The sequence below is a fragment of the Dipodomys merriami genome, unplaced genomic scaffold, assembly GCF_024711535.1.
Source record: "Dipodomys merriami isolate MVZ:Mamm:240054 unplaced genomic scaffold, mDipMer1.0.p SCAF_5, whole genome shotgun sequence".
NCBI classification, from domain to species: domain Eukaryota; kingdom Metazoa; phylum Chordata; class Mammalia; order Rodentia; family Heteromyidae; genus Dipodomys; species Dipodomys merriami.
This window is the reverse complement of record NW_027206068.1, coordinates 73875668-73895992: the sequence shown is the minus strand read 5'-3', so window position 1 is coordinate 73895992 and position 20325 is coordinate 73875668. Positions and strand designations below refer to the sequence as shown.

The 20325-nt window shown below is 45.6% G+C and overlaps 1 protein-coding gene across 1 annotated transcript in view; it reads right to left on the bottom strand.

Moving 5' to 3' along the window:
* The window catches only part of Cntnap2 (contactin associated protein 2), a 1671549-nt gene that overhangs the window by 119709 nt on the left and 1531515 nt on the right, over positions 1 to 20325 (bottom strand). The window contains exon 19 of the mRNA XM_069996967.1: positions 8470 to 8706. Coding sequence (XP_069853068.1) covers positions 8470 to 8706 — 237 coding nt within the window. The remainder of the gene's footprint in view (positions 1 to 8469; positions 8707 to 20325) is intronic.

Here is a 20325-nt window from a genome sequence, read left to right as displayed (position 1 = left end):
ATACATCGTACCACGGAGGTGCCTTAGGCCCCGAGAACACTAGTGTGTGAAATAAAAAAACAAATGCAGAGTTCAGCGAAGGTCACACTCCATCAGTAAACTGTCAAAGAATCATGAACATCCGATATTAAAAAGAAACATACTTAGCAAAAGATAAATACATGGGATGCAAAAGATAAATACATGGGATTTTGAGGTAGCCTCATGGAGACCAGGAAAAGAAAGTAATGGATTTTCTCCTGGGTTAGAGACTCATCAAATGTAAATTGAAGGAAAAGATGCAGGTCCCATGACCTGACGTCTTCCCAGTGACAATTCACTTTGCTGCTTCGACTTTTTCTTTTTTCTCCTTGCTTCATTGCAGACATGACAAATAGTATGCAACAATCTAGGTCCTACTTTTTGCTAATTTTCATAGGATGCAAAACTTTTTATTTCTTATTTTGGAGTTTTAAAAGACATCAGTATGTCACCTCAAATTTTTAAACTCCAATTGGAAAATTTCATACTCTTAAAAGCATTGGACAACTCAGAGCTTCAAAGTGGGGCAGAAAGTCTCTAACAAGAGTTTGGCCAATCACACATCACTTAACAGATTCTTTGTTGCCTCTTTTTCATTTTCTGTCTAGAGGAACAGGAAGAATACCTTGATTTTATGTTGTAAGGTAAAACATGTTCATCAAAACTGAGAACTTAAAAAAAAAAACAAAACCTTGTCATTCCCTACCATCTAGAAAGAACATTTTCACACACACACACACACACACACATACACACAGCCTTGTCAATGTTACCCTTTGAATAATCTAGCATTACATACACCACTTAAAATGTAGCACTATGTTCCAGAGTTGAAACAAACCTTTGTGAGCATAATCAAGAATTAATTACATTTTCTATTTTTTTCCCTGCATGAAATTCAACCAGCTTTCACTGACATTTACCCACACATCTTGGTTCAGATTCTTTTGCTTAGAGCATTTCTACCAAACATGGTTGATTTTCATTCCCTTGAATTTATCCATTCTCCACCTCAGCAGCCATGTTGCTCCCAGGAGAGATGTGCACATGCGCCAAACGCCTTCCACACCCATGTGACCCTCCATTCACCTCTCCATCTTCTGGGGCTGCTCTTGCTTTGGTCCCTATACCCTCTGGAGGGGCACTGGACATGGAATTGTGCTTCTCGGGGACTGAGCTCTACCCCTGGCTCCCAGAAGGCACTCTTGGATTTTCTTTTTGCTCTTTCCTCCCTCATTTTTGGAGAAACTTACGTTTACAGCCCCCAACAAGCCATGCTTCACAATCTCTTTCCCACTCACAAATAGTTGGATGGTAAACCTATTTAGTCTTAGGTTTGATTAAGGTACTTGGAACCCAAGTTTGTACACCTCCAACACACTTCTGTCTTGAATCCCTGACTCATTCCACCCCCTGTCCACCCAATAGTGAGCAGAACATAGACAAACACAACCTTGATCTCTCTCAGAGAGCAGCCTATCCCAGCCTCATACATTTTGGCAAGGAGTCACGTACTTCAGGCTTCTGGATATTCTTGCCCTGAACTTTGCCCTTCTCTTCCATTTATTCTTCATGACATGCATTCCTGTTAGGAAACCCTCTGTCTATCTACAAATGGACCCTGAACCTTGCCATGACCAGCCTTATATGAGTCCTATCAGAGTCTTTGGATGATTATGGTAGTTGTCACTCTAAATGACTTGTTTTTCTTAACCCAGCCTCCTCTTCCTTTCTGGCTCAATCTGTCTCCTGTCTCTGCCATACTGTTTCCATACAGTGGTTACAGTGACCCTCTGCCTAGAAGACACCAATGGCTTCCCAACTGACTCAGACATTTCACAAAACCTTATATCAGCTCAGGCTTTAATCAGGCTCCTTCCTTCACCTCTGACCTCGTCTCTCATTTCTCTCCTGGGACCCACGCCTCACCACTGCACGTGGGCCTCCTTGCTGTCTTCCTCCTCTAAAGCCCCACAAGCTCCTGCCCCTAAACCTTGGTTCTGGGCTTCCTCTACCTGGGCTGCTACATACCAGGTCATCTGCCTGGCTGATCTTTTTATTCCTTCAGATATTTGCCCTCAGGTCATCCTCTCGGTAATTTATTTTTCCCTGTAACTTCCTCAATAAAACTGGGACTGACTCTTTCCTGGACCTTCCTTTTCTGTCTTGTGTTCTCTCCACAACAGTGTTTGCTTACTGACTTACTGATTTCTTCTCTTCTCTTGTCAACATTGCAAGCTCTGTGAGAACAAGGATTTTTGTTTAGGTCGAGATCCACTGCTTGGAACAGTATGTGTGTGACCCACAGGAGGTGGACAGATGTCCACAGAAGTGAGCAATAGCCGAATAAGATCGTGGTCGCCTTGCTGGTGTGCTTTCTTCCCAATGTTCTCTTTGCAAAGGAGAGTGAGCTTCTCAAAAACACCTAATCGAATGATTTCACGGATTCATTCAAAACTCCTTCGAAACCTTCCAGTTTCTCACAGGATGAAGACATACATTCTTAATGTAGCTCACGATGCCCTTTGTCTGCTTTGATGTTCTGCTTGCTGCTTTATTTCCAAATCATACCAGTCTCCCTCTTGGTTTTAACATCCAAGCTACTACAGACTCTGCCCATTCTCCAGCTTCTCTGCTCACCCCGTGCTCCCTGCCAACATCCACATCTATCACTCTGACAAAATGAAGGAGAAAACACAGCTGTTGTCACCGTTGACCCCGGATGCTTGGGAGTCGCACTAGGACAGCCAGTTTTGTGACTCCTCATGACGCATGTATTTCCTCAGAACACATTTATTTAGTTCCTGGGCAAAGTGCTGTTTGGGTCAAGGGCTGAGAGTGAACTTCCTGTCCAGTCAAGAATGAAGAGTCCATTTCTAACGCAGATGACCATCTCTGATACCCCAGCCACATCAGGGCCTGTGCATAGACCCCTGAGATCCCAAGAGAAGGAACAGAAGGTTCTTTGCTTTCAGAATCTTGACATATCCCTCCCCCTTCTCTCTGTCAGTGTCTCTTTCATGTTCTCCAGCTCTATTGCGACCAGCATTAAGTTTTTCTAGTATTTTTTTCTTTCTTTTCTGCCTCTCTGCCCCCCTCTTGGGTCTTATAAATTTGATTCAAAATCTCCACAAGTGTCTTCATTTAAGGGTCACAGAAATTATTTGCTTTGATAGAAAAAAAACAGTTGAGTTACAACTTTCAATTTATGTGTAGCATAAGATAAGAAACAATAGGCCGGGCGCTGGTGGCTCACGCCTGTAATCCTAGCTACTCAGGAGGCTGAGATCTGAGGATCGCGGTTCAAAGCCAGCCCGGGCAGGAGAGACCGTGAGACTCCTATCTCCAATAAACCACCAGAAAACCGGAAGTGGCGCTGTAGCTCAAGTGGTAGAGCGCTCGCCTTGAGCTGAAGAGCTGAGGGACAGCGCTCAGGCCCAGAGTTCAAGCCCCACGACCGACAAAAAAAAAAAAAAAAAAAAAAGATAAGAAACAATAATAGCAATATCCTTGAATAAGAGACGTTTAAATGCTGTATTTATTGCTTTCCAATAATAGCAGAAGAGGACTGCTAAATGATGGTGGGAATGTTAATATTTACCCTTTAAAATAAAATATTATTCAAATGGAGAGTTACTTCACTTCTTTCTGCTTGTGTTCATCTCCTGAGTGAATTAAGGCTGTTAGAAGGGACTGGTTTTATATTGGCTTCAGCAAATAACATGCTTAAGATTTATGTTCTCCTGGACATCATTATTATTATCAGCAAACGCTTGTGGGCACCTACTGTAGGCAGGAGACACAGCACAGGGAGCTTTTCTTCTCTCTGGTAAGACAGGGCGTATTTATAACGGAGATAGATAACAATACAGTACATTAAGTGCCAAATGAATGACATTGAAAATAAGTGTAATTGGAATTTAAAGCCTGGAGAAGATATGGAGAGGCGATGAGGCTCTATCTGGACCTAGAGTGAAAGGCAGGTCTGGACTGAAGAGTGAGGTGGGCATGTCCAGGTCTGGGAGTCTTGTGCAAAATACAGATTGAGTCAGGAGACTCTAGACGTAGCGACTGCCAGCCCTGATCTATCGTTGTCATATAGACACACGACTGTAGACTTGATCGACTTGCACAGTGATGCAAGGAGGGAGAAACTATCTCACAGCTCAGAAAACCGAGGCATGAAGCAGCTGGTTGTTCAAGGCCAAATGCAGAAGCAGAACTTAAAACCCAGACCATCCAGGCCTTTCCCCACAAGGCCTGTAGGGCCTGATTGGAAGGTGTTGCAACAGGGTGTGTGTGTATGTGGTGTGTGTGGTATGTGTGTATGTGTGTGTGTATGTATGTGGTGTGTGTGTGTGTGTGTGGTGTGTGTGTGTGTGCGCTCTTGTTTTCACCACAGTGGCCCACAGAGTCTTTCACCAGGACATGATAAATATTCCTACGAAGCGCTATCCGTGCCCGTGAGGGCTGCTCTGAAGGTGGCGGGAAAGAGTGAGCGTGCATGATGGGATGCAGCCAGGTGGACTGGGGTAGAATTCCCAGTGGGCATGTGGTCTCTGAGTGGGTGCCGGGAGCTGGGGGCCATGGCCCCCGATTCCCATCTCAGCAGCTCTCTGGGAGGCAGGGCAGTTGGGGCTTTTGTGCACAGAGGTCTCTGTGCTGCCACAGCACAGATGGTAGTGGGAGGCACCGCATTAGAGGATGACCGCCTTCGATGGTGGTGGAGCAGTGCAAAAGGTCGGATGAGAACAGAATCCAGGAGACTTGCTTGCCTTGAGGGCCCAGGAGGGGGGACAAGGTAGAAAGGGGACGTAAGGGTCTGGAGGGGGTGTCTGTCTGAACCATGGAGCCTGTGCCAAGAGGTGTCAATCCTCGAAATGCTGAAGGATTGCCCAGGACAGTTAGTTAAGACTTTGTAGGTTTTTTTTTTTTTTTTTCTTTCAAAGATTAGTTTCTTCCTTTTATTCATTGTATAAATAGGACTTAGGGACTGTTTTCCTGATATTCACCCCTAACTTTAAATCCCACATCAGAAAAGCACATGCTGGGATTAGAGTCTGCAAAAGCAAAAATTTCTGTCAGCGGTCTGAGGATGGCTTTATGACAAGTCGAAAGAAACAGTTTTATTTTCCAAATGAGCTAAGTGTCTTCCAAAGATGGCCGCTGGTGGAGAATTCCAGGCCTGGACCCAGACCCCTGGCAGCCAGAAACCTAGCTTTGTCCTTCACCAGCGTGAGTGAATGAGCATCGCTCAGCCTCTCTTCTCTGTACCCAGTGCTTCCATCTGAGGAAACGGAGAAGCATTTCAGCTGCCCCGTGGTGTTCTGTGGCTCACAGAAATCAATGAAACTCTTAGGAGAGTGCCAGACACAAAGTGAGCATCATTGTCTGCAGCCCTTATCATAGCCTTGATTAATCAGAGCCTCTGCCCACAGAGACTGTCCCATACGGGCCCACGTGCACACAGGGGTGGGTGGAGGCATTGAGAATGTGAACTATTCAGTGTGGGGACCAAATCTCAGCATGGTGGCGACTGAGGACCAGACAACATAGCGTCTGTGAGTGCATGCTCAAATAGTTCTCAGCCCTCACAAGGTGGTAACTTTCTCCCAGGAAGAGCTGTGAGGAGAAGCCATGGGTCTATCTGTCCATGGGAGGCTAAGATCTGAGGATCTGTTTGAAGCCAGCCCTAGTAGGAAAGTCCGTGAGACTCTTATCTCCAATAAACCACCAGAAAACCAGAAGTGGTGCTGTGGCTCAAATAGTAGAGTGTTAGCCTTGAGCTGAAGAACTGAGGGAGAGTGCTCGGGCCCAGAGTTCAAACTCCATGACTGACAAAAAAAAAAAATTCATCATACCTAATCTTGGAGAAGGAAACTAATGAACTCCTGAAGGGCAAGGGCCTGTTCACTCATCCATTCGTACTTTCTAAATTTACTTTGTATTTTTTGATAAGAACAGTGACACATACAGCATGTTTAGCATCTCCCATGCCCAGAAAAGTATTTACTCAGGAGAAATAAATGTCCACAATCCAACCAAACACTTTCTGCTCAAATTAATGCTTGCAATTTCAATTTATATTTGATTTGTAGAGTCAACCTCATGTTATAGATTCAGTTTATATCTGTGTGTGTGTGTGTGTGTGTGCGTGTGCGTGCACACTGGTCCTGGGTTTGTTCCTAGGAGCTGGGCACCATCCATAAACTATTTTGCTCAAAGCTAGTGCTCTATCACTTGAGCTGCAGGCCCACTTCTTACTTTTTGGTGGTTAATTGGAGTTAAGAGTCTCATGGACTTCATGTTCGGGCTGGCTTCAAACTGAGATCCTCAGATCTCAGCCTCCTGAGTTGATAGGGTTACAGGCATGAACCACTGGCACCTGGCTGAAGGTTGTATATTATTTTTCCTCTCTTTGCCTTGGTTTAACATTATTTTACATAAAATTGTCCTATACCATAATTCTTCAGAAGTACTACTTTTTATTTTATTTTTTTGTGTGCCAGTATGGGGGCTTTAACTTAGGGCAAAGTCTAATGCTCTAGCTTTTTTTACTCAAGGCTGGTACTCTACCATTTAAGCCATACCTCCATGTCCAGTGTTTTGCTGGTTAATTGGCTATGACTTGTAACCCTCAGATCTCAGCCTCCTGATAGGATGATAGGTGTCAACCATCAGTGCTTGGCTCATAAATTTAAAATTTATATTTTAATGGATATATTCCATCAAATGGTGGCTTAACAAATTAACACAATGGAGTTCTTTGTTTAGCCATAAAGATCTTGTCAGTCATAAAAGATCTTGTCATTTTTAGAACTTTTAATTATTTTTTTACTATTTTATTAAAGTGGAACTAAATTTCCCTCAAATTCTTCTTTTAAAAAATGACGGTATGGTAAACACTTCTTGCTGATCATGTCAGAGTTTTGGCTTTTCTCTTTCATCATTTTAACTATTATTTCATTGTCTAGAGAGGGAGTTTAAAATTTTACTATTAAAAAACCCACTAGATGAATTGGGTGAGAGATGGTGTGTGTGTGTGTGTGTGTGTGTGTGTGTGTGTGTGTGTGTGTGTGTGTGTGTGTGTGTGTGTGTGTGTGTGTGTGTGTACTAATACAGGGGATTAAACTCAGGATCTAGGTGTTGTCCCAGAGTGCTCTTTTTCTACTCCGGGCTGGTATCCTGCTTTCTGAGTCACACTTCAACTTCTGGCTTTTTTGGGATTAATTGAAGATGCATAGACTTTTCTGCCAGGCTGGCTTTGAACTGCAATTCTCATGTCTCAGCCTCTAGAGCTGCTATGTATGACTGACCCACCAGGGCCTGACTTGGGTTAACCAGTTTTTGCTCCTATGATCTTTAGGATGCCACAACTCGGGAAAACTAATGGAAGAGTGAGGAGAACTAGACAGTTGGAAGAAAGCCTCCAGGGTTCGAGCTCACACAATCTCTGGAGGTGGATCAGAGACATTTCTTCCTTTGTACACTTAAAATACATTTGTTTATAAGAAACAAAGACTAATACTTGAGTCATTTGTGAACCCAAGTTTTCAGAGAGGAGATGGATTTCCACATGTTTGGATACTTCAAGACTGGCTCAACTCCCCTCAGACCTCACTGATGAAGGTCAAGGTCCTTTGCATATTCTACCAGGGATCCTCTGTGACTTACTGCCCAGCTGACAGATCAAGTTGGTGGCCTGGGTATTATAGTGAACACATATCCCTGCTTTTAGCAACTCTATTCCAGGGATATATGTAAATATGTGTGTGTGTGTGTGTGTGTGTGTGTGTGTGTGTGCGTGTGTGTGCGTGTGTGTGTGTATGTTGTATGTTTGTGTGTGTATATGTATACGGCAAATGTAAAATTCTGATAGCGTTTAGGAACGAAAAGATCTTGATCTTCAATTTCTATTCCAAGTTTATATATTCCATAGGAATCTATGGATATGCTATCATATATCAGGATAATTCATTGATTAATATAAAAATGGGTCTAACTACTTCAAAGCTCATCCTCATTTAATATGGTAGTGAAGGTATTTATCTGATAACAACAATTATATATATAGTTTATATATATGTATATATACTTATATCTTTATAATTTATATATATATAGATGAGAAGCTATTACATATACACATCTCTATATAGTACACGCACATACACGAGATACCATTTCCTATTCATGTAATATGGTTTTTGGAAAGAACTTGACATGCCTCAGGAGGAATAAAATGTATCATGATTACTGGAACCCATTACCATGAGCACTCTCACCTGACAAGTGGTCTCACTCGCTTTGACACAGAGAAATGAGGTTTAAAGAAGGAAGACTCCTGTCTAATGGGAAAAAAAGAGCAAGCCACGCACACTCCAGACTTCCTAGCTGGCTGTGTCTACCTAGCACGGATGGGAGAGGCCAAGGCTCCCCTGGGCTTACCTGTGGGCTTGACCAGCACGGCCAGGAAGTCGGTGCTGAGGGAGCTGACGTAGAGGAGGATGCAGGGCGCCTTGGTGGTGCTGAAGCTGAAGAGGATGTGCTCCCCGGCCAGGTCAGGGGCCGGGGGCTGCGGATCCCCGGCCTGCTCTGCTCTGCTGCCTGCATCTCTGGCACTGATGGTGGGGGGCTGGAAGTTGTACCTCAGCCACATCCCCTCTTCAAAAAACGCGCCGACATCTGTTGAAAAGGAAAGATAAAACTGAAAATGGGGGGCGAGATCCGATCGCAGCGCCCTTCCGAACTGAGGTGGACTGTGTAGCCCACCACAGCCCTGCAGTGTGCACCGAGGGCAGAACCTGCATCCAGGAAAAACGTCCATCGGGCCGCGTGGACCTCTCTGCCAGTAAGCGTTATGTTATCAGCACACATGCTCAATCAAAAAGAAGAATCGGCCGGTTGCTGGTGACTCACAGAGGCCACTTGTCAGGAGGATGGAGGCTTGAGGCTCCTCAGGGTACAACGTTTGCAAGGCCCCATTTCAGTCAACAGTTGGGTACAATGTCCTGCGCTTTCATGCTAGCTACTATGGGAAACATGAATAGGGGATCAAAGTCCAAGTTGACTAGAACAAAAAAAAATTAAAATAAAAGCAAGACCCTAGCTCAAAATTTACTGGAGCAGAAAGGAGTGGTTGACTGTGCCTGTCTGCCTAACGTGTAAAAACCTTGAGTTTGAACCCCAGTACTGCCCCCTCCAAAAAAAATTGGCAAGCAACAGAGTGTGGAATGTATAAAATTAAGAAAACCCACAAGCCCAAATTAAGAAATTTGAATCATACTAGAAACAAAATTCATGTACAGAAATCATACCAAAAAATTTCTACAGTAATCAGATCACATAACCAATTTTGTGTTGAAGAGATATACCGAGAACAAGGACAGAATGGTCACAGAGGTCTCTGATTTGAAGAGCTCAGAGGGCCAGCCTGAGACTGGATTTGAGGCACATCTTTACCCAGGAAGGGCCTGGGTCAACCCGGAGACCTTGGGGGCTGAGTGGAAAGTTTTCAAATCTCAAGATGACAAATAAGAGAGAAGTGGGTTCAGATGAACTGCAGGCCTTTCAGGGACCTCCTTGATTGACTTCTCTAGCTCTCTATACTTCATCTTGGCAGTGGAGAGTAATTAGAATCCAATCAACAGCACTTATTGTTATCACTATGCTAGAGACATGCAAAGGGAAGACCCTTCCCCCATCAGCCACTTCCTATAGCCTGATCAGTGCTAATGAGTTCTTCATAATTTCCTGGCAGATAAGCTGTTGCCATAGGCTCTGTGTTGTCTCCTCACCAATATCCTGAGAACACCTCAAACTCGCTGGTCCATTGTGCGGTGATGCGTCCGGTCTCCACAGCCCCTCTTCCATTGCTGTCTACACAACCCTTCCGGAAAGCATTTCTCAATCTTCCTCACCCAGCGAACCTGTTCTCCTCACACCCCCAGCACCATGTAGAATACGGTTTGCAAAGCCCGGCTCTACATCTTAACCCCTAGGGGAGGAGTCAGTGTGGAATGGGAAACCTTCCTCTGGGCATTTTGTCTCGCTTTAGAGATCAGCACAGAGCAGAAGAGTCAGACACATGGAGATGCTCGTGGCCTGGCCAAAAGCCAGCTGTGGCAACTTGGGTCAATATCTTGATCTTCTCCTACCCTCTTCCCCCTCTGAAAACTGGGGCTTCGTGGGTGGGTGTGAGGATTAAATACAGCGTAGGAGACACTGAGCCTTGTGTCTGGAATATATTAGTGCTTGATCAATGATGATTAACTAAGTGTTTCAAAAACAGCATGCTAGTATCTGTCGAGGGTGACTGAAGACCTCCTGAGCCATCTACTCCTGGAGTGTTGTAGGAGTGAGGTGGCTGCTAGTGTCACTTGCACACTCGGTGTTCCAGTAGTGATCTGACATGACTGCCACATCAGCGCACTTCTCTCTGTGATGGCAGAGACTTGGCAGACTGTATTTTTTTTTTTTTTTTTGTCGGTCGTGGGGCTTGAACTCTGGGCCTAGGCGCTGTCTCTCAGGTCTTCAGCTCAAGGTGAGCACTCGACCACTTGAGCCACAGCGCCACTTTGGTTTCTGGTGGTTTGTGGGAGGTAAGAGTCACATGGGCTTTCCCGCGTGGGACAGACTGTATTTTCGTTGCCATGGGAAGTGCAATTTTCTTCCAGGTCCCCTTGTCCCAAAGACTCTTGCAGATGGAAGTATGTGGGTGTGATCATTGAACTGATTGATGGGATACTAATGGCATCTACTGGGCAGGTGTAGAGTGTCCTGCAAAGTGTGTGTGTGTGTGTGTGTGTGTGTGTGTGTGTCTGTCTGTCTGTCTGTCTTACACAGCTGAGGACTACCCTGCCAAAGGCATCTTTGTAAGAAAACACAGGCTTGAATGAATACTTTATCCACGGGTTTGCTCATGCTTACTGGAATGTGAAGATGAGTACATACAGTCCCTGACAGGAGCCTTTCTGGGCGCAGCTGGGGAGAGACATGTCAGCCATCAGAGAACACCATGGAAAGGGATGGGGAAGGGCGCCCGGCCTATTCTACTGCTGGACTTTGTCATTCTTCTAGCAAGCATCTATTGAGCACCAAATGTGTGTTGCAAGCCTTGCCCCTTTTTTTCTTTGTGTGAAGGTCCTGGCACTTAGAATTCAAGGTCTAGATGCTGTCCCTGGGCTTCCCCCGCCCCCTTCCCCCCCAATGATAATGCTCTACTACTTGGGCCACAGCTCTACTTCTGGCCTTGTGGTGGTTTGCTAAAGATAAGAGTCTCATAGACTTTCCTGCCTGGCCTGGCTCTAAACTGTGATCCTCAGATCTCAGCTTCCTGAGTAGCTAGGATGACAGGCGTGAGCTACCAGGGTCTAGCAATTTTTTTTTTATCTTAAGGCTTAATAAGTACAAACTGGTGATTGACATGCATTTCTGGGCTCAGGATCAGTATACAAAAGGGTCCCTGGAACAGAAGGGCACCAGCCCTATGTGTAAGGTCAAGGAGGACTCCCTGCAGGAAAAGACATGGAGTCTGGTGTGCAAAGACCCGGAGGTGGCAGCTGTATAAAAGTGAGCCTTCCAGGTGGGGCAGCAGCGTGAGGAGCACTTCTTTGCTTGTGAGGAATCCCTATGCACCTACCTACCATTCTACTCACGCCCTTGAGACTTCTGGGATTCCCAGCCCCTCTTAGGCGGGGAGTTGGGGTGCGATGAGTGGGGCATGAGTACAATGAGTGGTAGATCCGTCTCTGGGACAGACAAGACAGTCCTAGTCCGGGCCTCAGGAATCCTGTCTCACAGAACAGCAAAGACAGGCCAGGCCTCTTGGAGCAAACATACTCAAGCATCCACTTAGTTATGGTGAAGGAGAAGGAGGTTATCCTTGAGTCATGTGGGCAAGAAGAGGTGGGCCTGGGGCTTGGGAACAGGAAGGAAGGAAAGCCAGAGGATGCGAGTGAATCAGAGGTGGGCAGACGGAGGAGCCGGGCAGTGATGACAGACACACCAGGCCCGTGAAATGCAAGGGTGAAGGCTTGGATCTGGGTGGCGGGAAGGGTCTCTGTGACAGAAGTTGATTAAGCAGCGAAAGCCACCAAAGCCCACAGGCACCTCCGTGACAGACACAGTGCACCACCCTGGAGAACCTGTGCTTACACAGGCCAGGCCCTCCCCGGGCATCTCAGGGCCAGAGCCAGAGTGGCACTCAGATGATGAGCAGAACAGAGTCCCTGACATTTCTCAGGCCATCTGTGCAAGTCTGATAAAGACTGGTCTGTAGGCTCAGTCCCAGGAGGTAGCTCAGAGGTTCTGATAACCAGAACCACAGGCTCACAGGCTCACAGGCTCACAGGCCACACACACACACACACACACACACACACACACACACACACACACACACACACACACACACACACACACACACACACACACACACACACACACACACACACACACACAGAGGGTGGTCACCTGACAGAACAGGGAGCCCAGGAGTCCCTGCCAGGGTGAAACAAGCAATCATTAGCCTACCTGGAAGCAGCTAGACTAAGGGGAGCATAAAGGGATATTCAGAAATTGAATGATTTTAGACAATCCCCAAACTCACCTCAGAGAATATTATTGGTGCCTGTTGGCTATTAAAAAGTGTTAGGGGTTTAAGTCAGCTGAAGTCAGTTGTGGATGAAGGGATATACCATACATAAATGTGTCCTTCTGAAACCATGACATAAACCAGCGGTTAAACTTTGGGGCCAGGGAGGGGTGTAAACCATCTGAAGCTCCAAGTGGCAGATTTACAGCTGTCATTTCATTGTCTCAGAGCACTTTAAGGGGCTACCAAGTCAAGGTACTGTATCATCATTTTGGAGGATGCATAGCTAAAACAACAGTAACCTAATGAGCTCCCACATGACATCCTAGTCTTCATGAAATGATCAAGTATTGCTTTAGAATGTATGACTTATCTTTTCATGTGAATAAGTTTTATAATATTCACTTTGTTTAAAAGATGATAGATTTTAGATCTGAGTGTTCTAAGATGTCTTATGAAAGATATTGATGGAATCCGGTCATATATACATGATTACATTTCTAGATTACATTTCTATAGACAGGATCTGGAAGGTGACAATGATGTTAATTGAGACACATGGCTTTGTTTTGGTTAGTTCTTGGTCCTCAACACAGGTCATATGTAAATTATGAATGGGGGAGGAAAAGAAGTTGGTGAATGTTTGAAATAAAATTCTTCAATCATTTCTTCCAGAAAAATACTATAAAGGGATTTATCCCCTTGTCTAAATCAGATCCCTGAGGCTTATCGTAGACAGCCTTCAAACAGCTGGAATTCACCATAATTAAATTACTCCTCATCTTCGGCATCTCAAAGTTAAGCAATTCTGTTCCTTCTGCCTTTTTACCTTGGATCTATTTTACAAGTCACATTTCTAAAGCTGACATGATTATTTTATTCCCTAATTTCCCCAAGGACCCAGAGTTGAAAATTCCCAACTTACAAATGGGCCCTTTTCCAAAAGTTTATTTGAAAGCCGATAACTTGCAACTTGGAAATATTCCCCTGTAGAAATGACGTGTGAAAGACGGTGGGCTTGCCAGGAGAGTCCACAATGCAGAACTGCTCTGGATGTATAATAAAAGATAATTGCACAGAGCCACTGTGTATTAGTAATTAAAACAGAAAAGCAACCACAGAAGATGCTAAGCTTTCTTTTTCTTTTTCTTTTCATATAAGAACTCTAGGGAACTGTTCCTACAAGGCATTCATCCTACAGGTTTCAGGGTGTGTTGGTAAATTTTAAGCGACTGGCTCTGTGAGTCAGATGTTTAGTTTTGTAAATACTGCTACCTTGTTTGATTTTTTTTGGGGCTATGGGGCTTGAACTCAGGCCTAGGGCCCTGTTCCTGAGCTTTTGGATTCAAGGTTAGCACTCTACTACTTTAAACCACAGCTCAACTTGGAGTTTTCTAGTGGTTAATTTGAGATAAGAGTCTCATGGACTTTCCTGCCCAGGGTGGCTTTGAACCATGATCCTCAGATCTCAGTCTCCTGAGTAGAGAGGATTACAGGTGTGAACCACTAGCACCTGACTCCTTGTTTGATTTTTAATCTGCCAGTATGACATCACTAAACAAAGAGGGGAGCAAAGAAGTTTCTAGCAGATTTCAGCACAGGAACATCTATTTAGGCACAACCACTGACCAGCTATTCAACTGAATCACACTTATGAAGCCCCTAACTGTGGTGGGATTGTTGCCTTTTCTTTCCTTCCTTCCTTCCTTCCTTCCTTCCTTCTTTCCTTCCTTCCTTCCTTCCTTCCTTCCTTCCTTCCTTCCTTCCTTCCTTCCTTCCTTCCTTCCTTCCTTCTTTCCTTCCCTTCTTTCTTCTTTTCTATAAACAAAATATAAACAGTTGCATCTTCCTTTCTGCTTCTGAAAGCCACGCTCCATTCTTTCCCCAGCTTCTTCAGATCTGAAAAGCCCTCTGTAGCATTGCTCAATTCTAATAGGAGAGTTTCTGGGAGGTAGGGCTATGCTAGGAAGTCCAGGCCTCAACTGTGAGGGTCTGTAGATGCTTTCATGGCTGAACTCCATCGCTCAGAACGATTGCTCTGAGGAACTGCTTTTTAATTAGTCATCTAGTAAAAGACTTCAGTGAATTTTCTGGAGTTCTGCTCCTCGGGCCTTGGCCGCTGCCCTGTGCACGCATCAGGATTCTGCACAGCACAACACCGCTTGCTTCCACATGATTCCCCCAGCCCCCCAGCACAACCGGTTTTCCTGTTAGCTTTACATTGGTCAAATCTGCTTTTCTCCCCAAGTGTACCACTCAATTTCTCTCCTGAATTTTTAAAAATTCGATTTGTTTGATGTTTTCTTCAACTTCCTGTAATCCTCTTGGACTAACACCATTGGATGTGGGATGGGTGAATGCTCACCTCTCCTCGTGCTGCGTTCCCAGGTGAGCATGTATCTATTATAACCCATTCCCTACTTTTCTCTCTAAAGGCCTGGCCACGTCCAGGTCTATTTCTGTATAATAGGTTTTAAGGGACTGAATCTGTACAATGGAGGGAAAACGTGACAGAAAAATCTCTCAAGTTGAGCCTGAATGAATGGCTTGGACTATGGGTGAGACGCAGCTTTAAACACAAGAATGAGCTGTCACTTTTCTGTGTAGGATCAAGAGCCTGCCTTGACTGGAACTGAAGACCAGAAGCACCCAACAGTTGACACCAGACAGTTTGCACCTAGAATTTCCGGGGTCATGCTCCAGGAGTTGGTGCTGTGTTACCAGCAAATCAGGAGGAAATCAAGTTGCAATGACTTGAGGAGAGCAAGGGAGACGAAGAAGACATCTGATCAGACATTCATGTGGTATGCGCGCAGGCGGGAATCAAAGATGTGGGTTTTAGACTCGGCCTTGCAACCCATGGGTGTGTGACCTCACCCAGGCGATCATTTAATTACTGTGTGCTGTAAATCATTCTCATCCCTGTCCCTTGAACCCCAGCCAGCTCCTGGTTAGCACTCAGTCTTTTTCATTTATCCTTGCAAATATTTAGTAAGTGCCTCCTGTAAGCCATGAGCTCACAGGAAAAAAAATGGAGTATGTTACATTTAAATTAATAACCTCAGGTGAGTGAGTGAGATTGAACTGAGGTGGGGGTGGGGTGGGGTGGAAAACCCTACCAGGAAGGGCAGAGGGCACGTGCAAAGGCCGGAGGAATGAGGGGTGCTGAGAACCGGTGCAGGGAAGGCCAAAGAGGGCCAACGTTCGGGAGAAGGTGGCCGGAAGTGGGGACTGAGAGGGAGACATCTTGAGGATATGTTTTGTCTTTACACAGAAAGCATTCCAGAAGTTAAGCAAGGGTGAAAAAAAATCTGATTTTTGTTTCCTTTTCAAAGATCGTTTTGGGCCAGGCATGGTGGGATATGCCGATCATCTCACATTGGAGAGACTGAGGAAGGAGGGTGGAGAGTTTGAGGTCAGCCTGGCTGTCTCAAGAAAATTCTTTTAGTTGCTGTTTACCAGATGGATTGGGAAGAGAGGACAGGGGACACAGTAGACCACGGAAGAGCCCACGGCAGTGGGGAGCAGTAGATTTGGGGGCAGATTGGACCAGTTAGAACAAAGGGAACCGAGCTTGATGGTGAAGCAGAGTAGTGATCAATAGAGTGTTCAGGAGACTCCTGGGTTTCCGGGTGGGTGATTATGACCGCCCTCCATCCTGAGGACAGAGGGAGCCTGCAGGGTTGGGATGTGGCCAGTATCAGGAGTTCAGCTAAGAACAGGCACAATTTGAGGTGCCTTTGAGTTAGGGAAGATGTCACAGAGACCTGGGCTGGAAATGTGTATTTTAGAATGATAGTTATGGATTTATTTTAACCCCTAAGCACAGACGGGATCTCCCTGGGGAAAGTGTCTAGAAGAAGATCAAAGAAGCCGGGTGCTGGTAGCTCACACCTGCCATCCTAGCTACTCAGGAGGCTGAGATCTGAGGAACACGGTTCAAAGCCAGCCCAGGCGGGAAACTCCCTGAGACTCTTATCTCCAATAAACCACTAGAAAACCGGAAGTGGTGCTATGGCTCAAGTGGTAGAGCACAGGGACAGCGCCCAAGCCGAGTTCAAGCCCCACTACTGACAAGAAAAAAAAAAAAAGAACAACAAAGGCTTGTCTTAGAAGTAAGTCACTGGTGGTGGTGGTTGGGGGTGGGGTCAGGGAATGGCTGGGTGGGTGTTCAGAGGAGGGAAGGAGAGGAAGGACTCAGGGTAGGGCACAGAAGGAGGAGCTGTCCACACACTAGAACACTTTGTGGAGCTCCAGTCATGTCTTTCATCCAAGGGAATATTCTAGAAGCCCTATTGTCTCTACACTTTCCCTCTGCATTGAATAGCTCTAATTTGGTTCCATCCAGTGGGCCTCTCGTCACTGAAGGATGAGGTCCACCGCCACCCTCCGACACGCTCTTTGATTGTCCTTTTTCCTCTTCAGACTCGTCCTTGTCGGCCCCTGCTCAGTGTGTCCAGACACGCTGGCTCGTGGGGAGGGCTTCCCGCCAGCATGGTTGGTCTCACCCTACACCTATCCCTGAGCCCCAAGTCCACTGCTCCCTAGCCTCCAACCCAAGACCTCCTACAGGGAAACTTTACCTCCCACTTCCTCAGGAAACACAACCACAGTGGGGTTCGCCCCTTCTGCTAATTCTCCTCACATTTCAGAGTATAGAGACACATGCCATGGCCTGATGGGAGGTCAAAGGCAGAATCCCAGATCACCTTGAGCTCTGCAGTGCTTGAGGCTGCTCTGTCCATGGTTCCTTCCTTCCTTCCTTCCTTCCTTCCTTCCTTCCTTCCTTCCTTCCTTCCTTCCTTCCTTCCTTTCTTCCTTTCTTCCTTTCTTTCTTTCTTTCTTTCTTTCTTTCTTTCTTTCTTTGTTTCTTTCTTTCTTTCTTTCTTTCTTTCTCTTTCTTTCTTTCTTTCTTTCTTTCTTTCTTTCTTTCTTTCTTTCTTTCTTTCTTTCTTTCTTTCTTTCTTTCTTTCTTTCTTTCTTTCTTTCTTTCTTTCTTTCTTTCTTTCTTTCTTTCTTTCTTTCTTTTTTTGGGTCTGGTCGTGGGGCCTGAACTCTGGGCCCGGGCACTGTCCCTCAGTTCTTCAGCTCAAGGCTAGTGCTCTACCACTTGAGCCACAGCGCCACTTCCGGCTTTTTTCTTTTTGCTTATGGTGCTGAGGAATCCAACCCAGGGCCTCATGCATGCAAGGCAAGCGCTCTACCACTGAGCCACCTTCCCAGCCCCCCATGGTACCTTTCTGTGTGGCCTGTTTGGACGCTTAGTGTCACCATGACAATGGCGGTGGTGACTTTCCAACGGGTGTCCTCAGAGGGCTGTCCCTTCTAACACCCACCCTTCAGTCTCTCAGCAATGCTCCTTGTGTAATAGCCTTGTCATGTCACTACCAAACTGAAAATACGTTCCCTCTTGGAATTTTGCTTATTAATGGTAGGTGGACGTCACTGGATGTGGGAAAGGTTAAAAAAAAGCAAAAAATGAATTAGTTTCTTTTTGTTTTCAAAATGATTCACTGAGAAGCTTCGGTGTGCTGGTACTGGACAAGGTGCTGAAGCGGCTTCCAGAATGCCTGAGGCCCTCCTTGTCTGAGCTCCAACTCTCCCTGCCTGGGCTCCCACCGCAGCCACATGGTAGCTGCTTTCCATCACCACCCCTTCCTCCATTGCTCTCCTCTCGGCTCCTTATCCACGCCTTGATTTTGTGCCAGACTCATCTTCCTCCCTAAGTGCAGTGAAAGGCACCCCTCCAGCCACTCCAGAGCACTGCATTAGAACCCCGCCCCAGCAGGCAGGGCTTGGTTTGTGTTTAATTAGTAAACATTTCTTGGAATCTAGTATATATGAGGCCCATGCTAGTAACCAAAGCAGACATGGCGGAACCTTTTCTAAAGGGGCTCAAGGTGTCGGAGAGGAGCAAGGGCATCTCACAACACCCACAGATCATGACATCCATGGATCATGATGCCCACAGATCATGACACCCGTGGATCATGACACCCACAGATCATGACACCCACAGAGCAGGGCACCCGCAGAGCAGTGGGAATAAATGGTGGGGGAGGCGTGGCTTCCGCAGTGTCACCAGTGGCGGTGCATGCTTGTTTCCCCAAGGAAGTGACTTCTGCCTGGCACTGACAAACACATCAGTTTCTGCAAGACAGCCGAGGCGCCCAGGGCCTCTCTGGGCAGAGTGTGCAGGGAGGCGTGGAGGAGGAGTGACGGCCAGCTGTCCCCGGCATCTCCACGCAGAGCCTCCCAACCGGCACAGGTGGGTGAACCCCCTGAGTTCTGATCCCGCTGTGCGGCGAGGAGCCGGCCAGGGGGCCGGGTGTGCAGTCTGTGGGGAGCAGGATGTGACCTGATATTCTAGGAAAAGGGAGGGGTGACGTCAGGAAGCTGGGGAGCCCCACAGCTGAAAACATTTTGGAGGAACAGTACATTGTGAAGTAATCTCTAAGAACAATGGTAAAAATAGCAAAAATTAATTCCCACATCTAGAGTCCTTTTTTTTTTCCCCACATGCTAGGCACATGCTCTACCACTGAGCTGCATTTCCAGCCCTTACGTAGATATCTTGATGGCGAACATTTTGGTAGATTTATTTCTTTATTTTTCAGTACCAGGGCCCTGTGCTTGTATATTACTTGAGCCATGCCCCTGAACGCAGGGTATTTCATCACCTTCACTCTCTCACTCTGATATTAAATACAATATACTTAATAGTATATATAATATTGGGCTGGAAAGGTGGCTCAGTGGTAGAGCGCTTGCCTTGCATGCATGAGGCCCTGGGTTCAATTCCTCAGCACCACATAAGCAGAAAAAGCTGGAAGTGGCGCTGTGGCTCAAGTGGTAAAGTGCTAGCCTGGAGCTGAAGAGCTGAGGGACAGCGCCCAGGCCCAGAGTTCAGGCCCCACGACCACCACCAACAAAAAAGTATATATAATATCAAATATTAAATGTCTAATGTAAAATTAAGTTACTTTTAATAAAATGTATATTCAATGTAGCATTCAATGTGAATTGCTATAATGAATATAATATTGATGTTAATATCTACAATATATAAAACAATAAAATATAAATAATATTTCATTATATAAAAATTTCGGAACCACTTATGAACTAGTTATGGGATCAATGTGAACACCCTTGTCCCATTTCTAGAGGAAACACCTACATATACAAATATATGTATACACACAAATAATTTTGGAAAGCCATTTTTTATCTACATGCATACATGTACAGGTACATTTTTCATGCAGCACATCTTTTGCAAATAAACAGGTAACTAGAGGGCCCATCCCTAAGTTTTCCTCAGGAAAGGAAGGTTCTGGAAGGGGATAAGGAATTGGGACATGGATGAGAGTGACTACTCCTAGCTTCTTACTGCATGGAGCATCTGAGAAGAGCTGTGTCGTGTAACCTCAGTCAGACTTTGGCCTTAAGCAGATACTCTATCAATATTTGCTGAGCTGAGCTACATGGAATTTGCTGGTTTTTAAAATTTTCATGTTTTTATTTCATTGGTGTGCGCTTCAACTTGTCGGCCTGCGTAGACTTTTCCTAGTGGAAATTTTTCAGTGTCATTTCTTTTCTAGAGTGAGCTTTGGGAGAGAAATGTCACTGCAAGCACTTCTATATCATCATTAATTAACAGAGCAGGTTGGTTGCGAAAATGTTATCAGGTGCCTTTAGGAATGAAG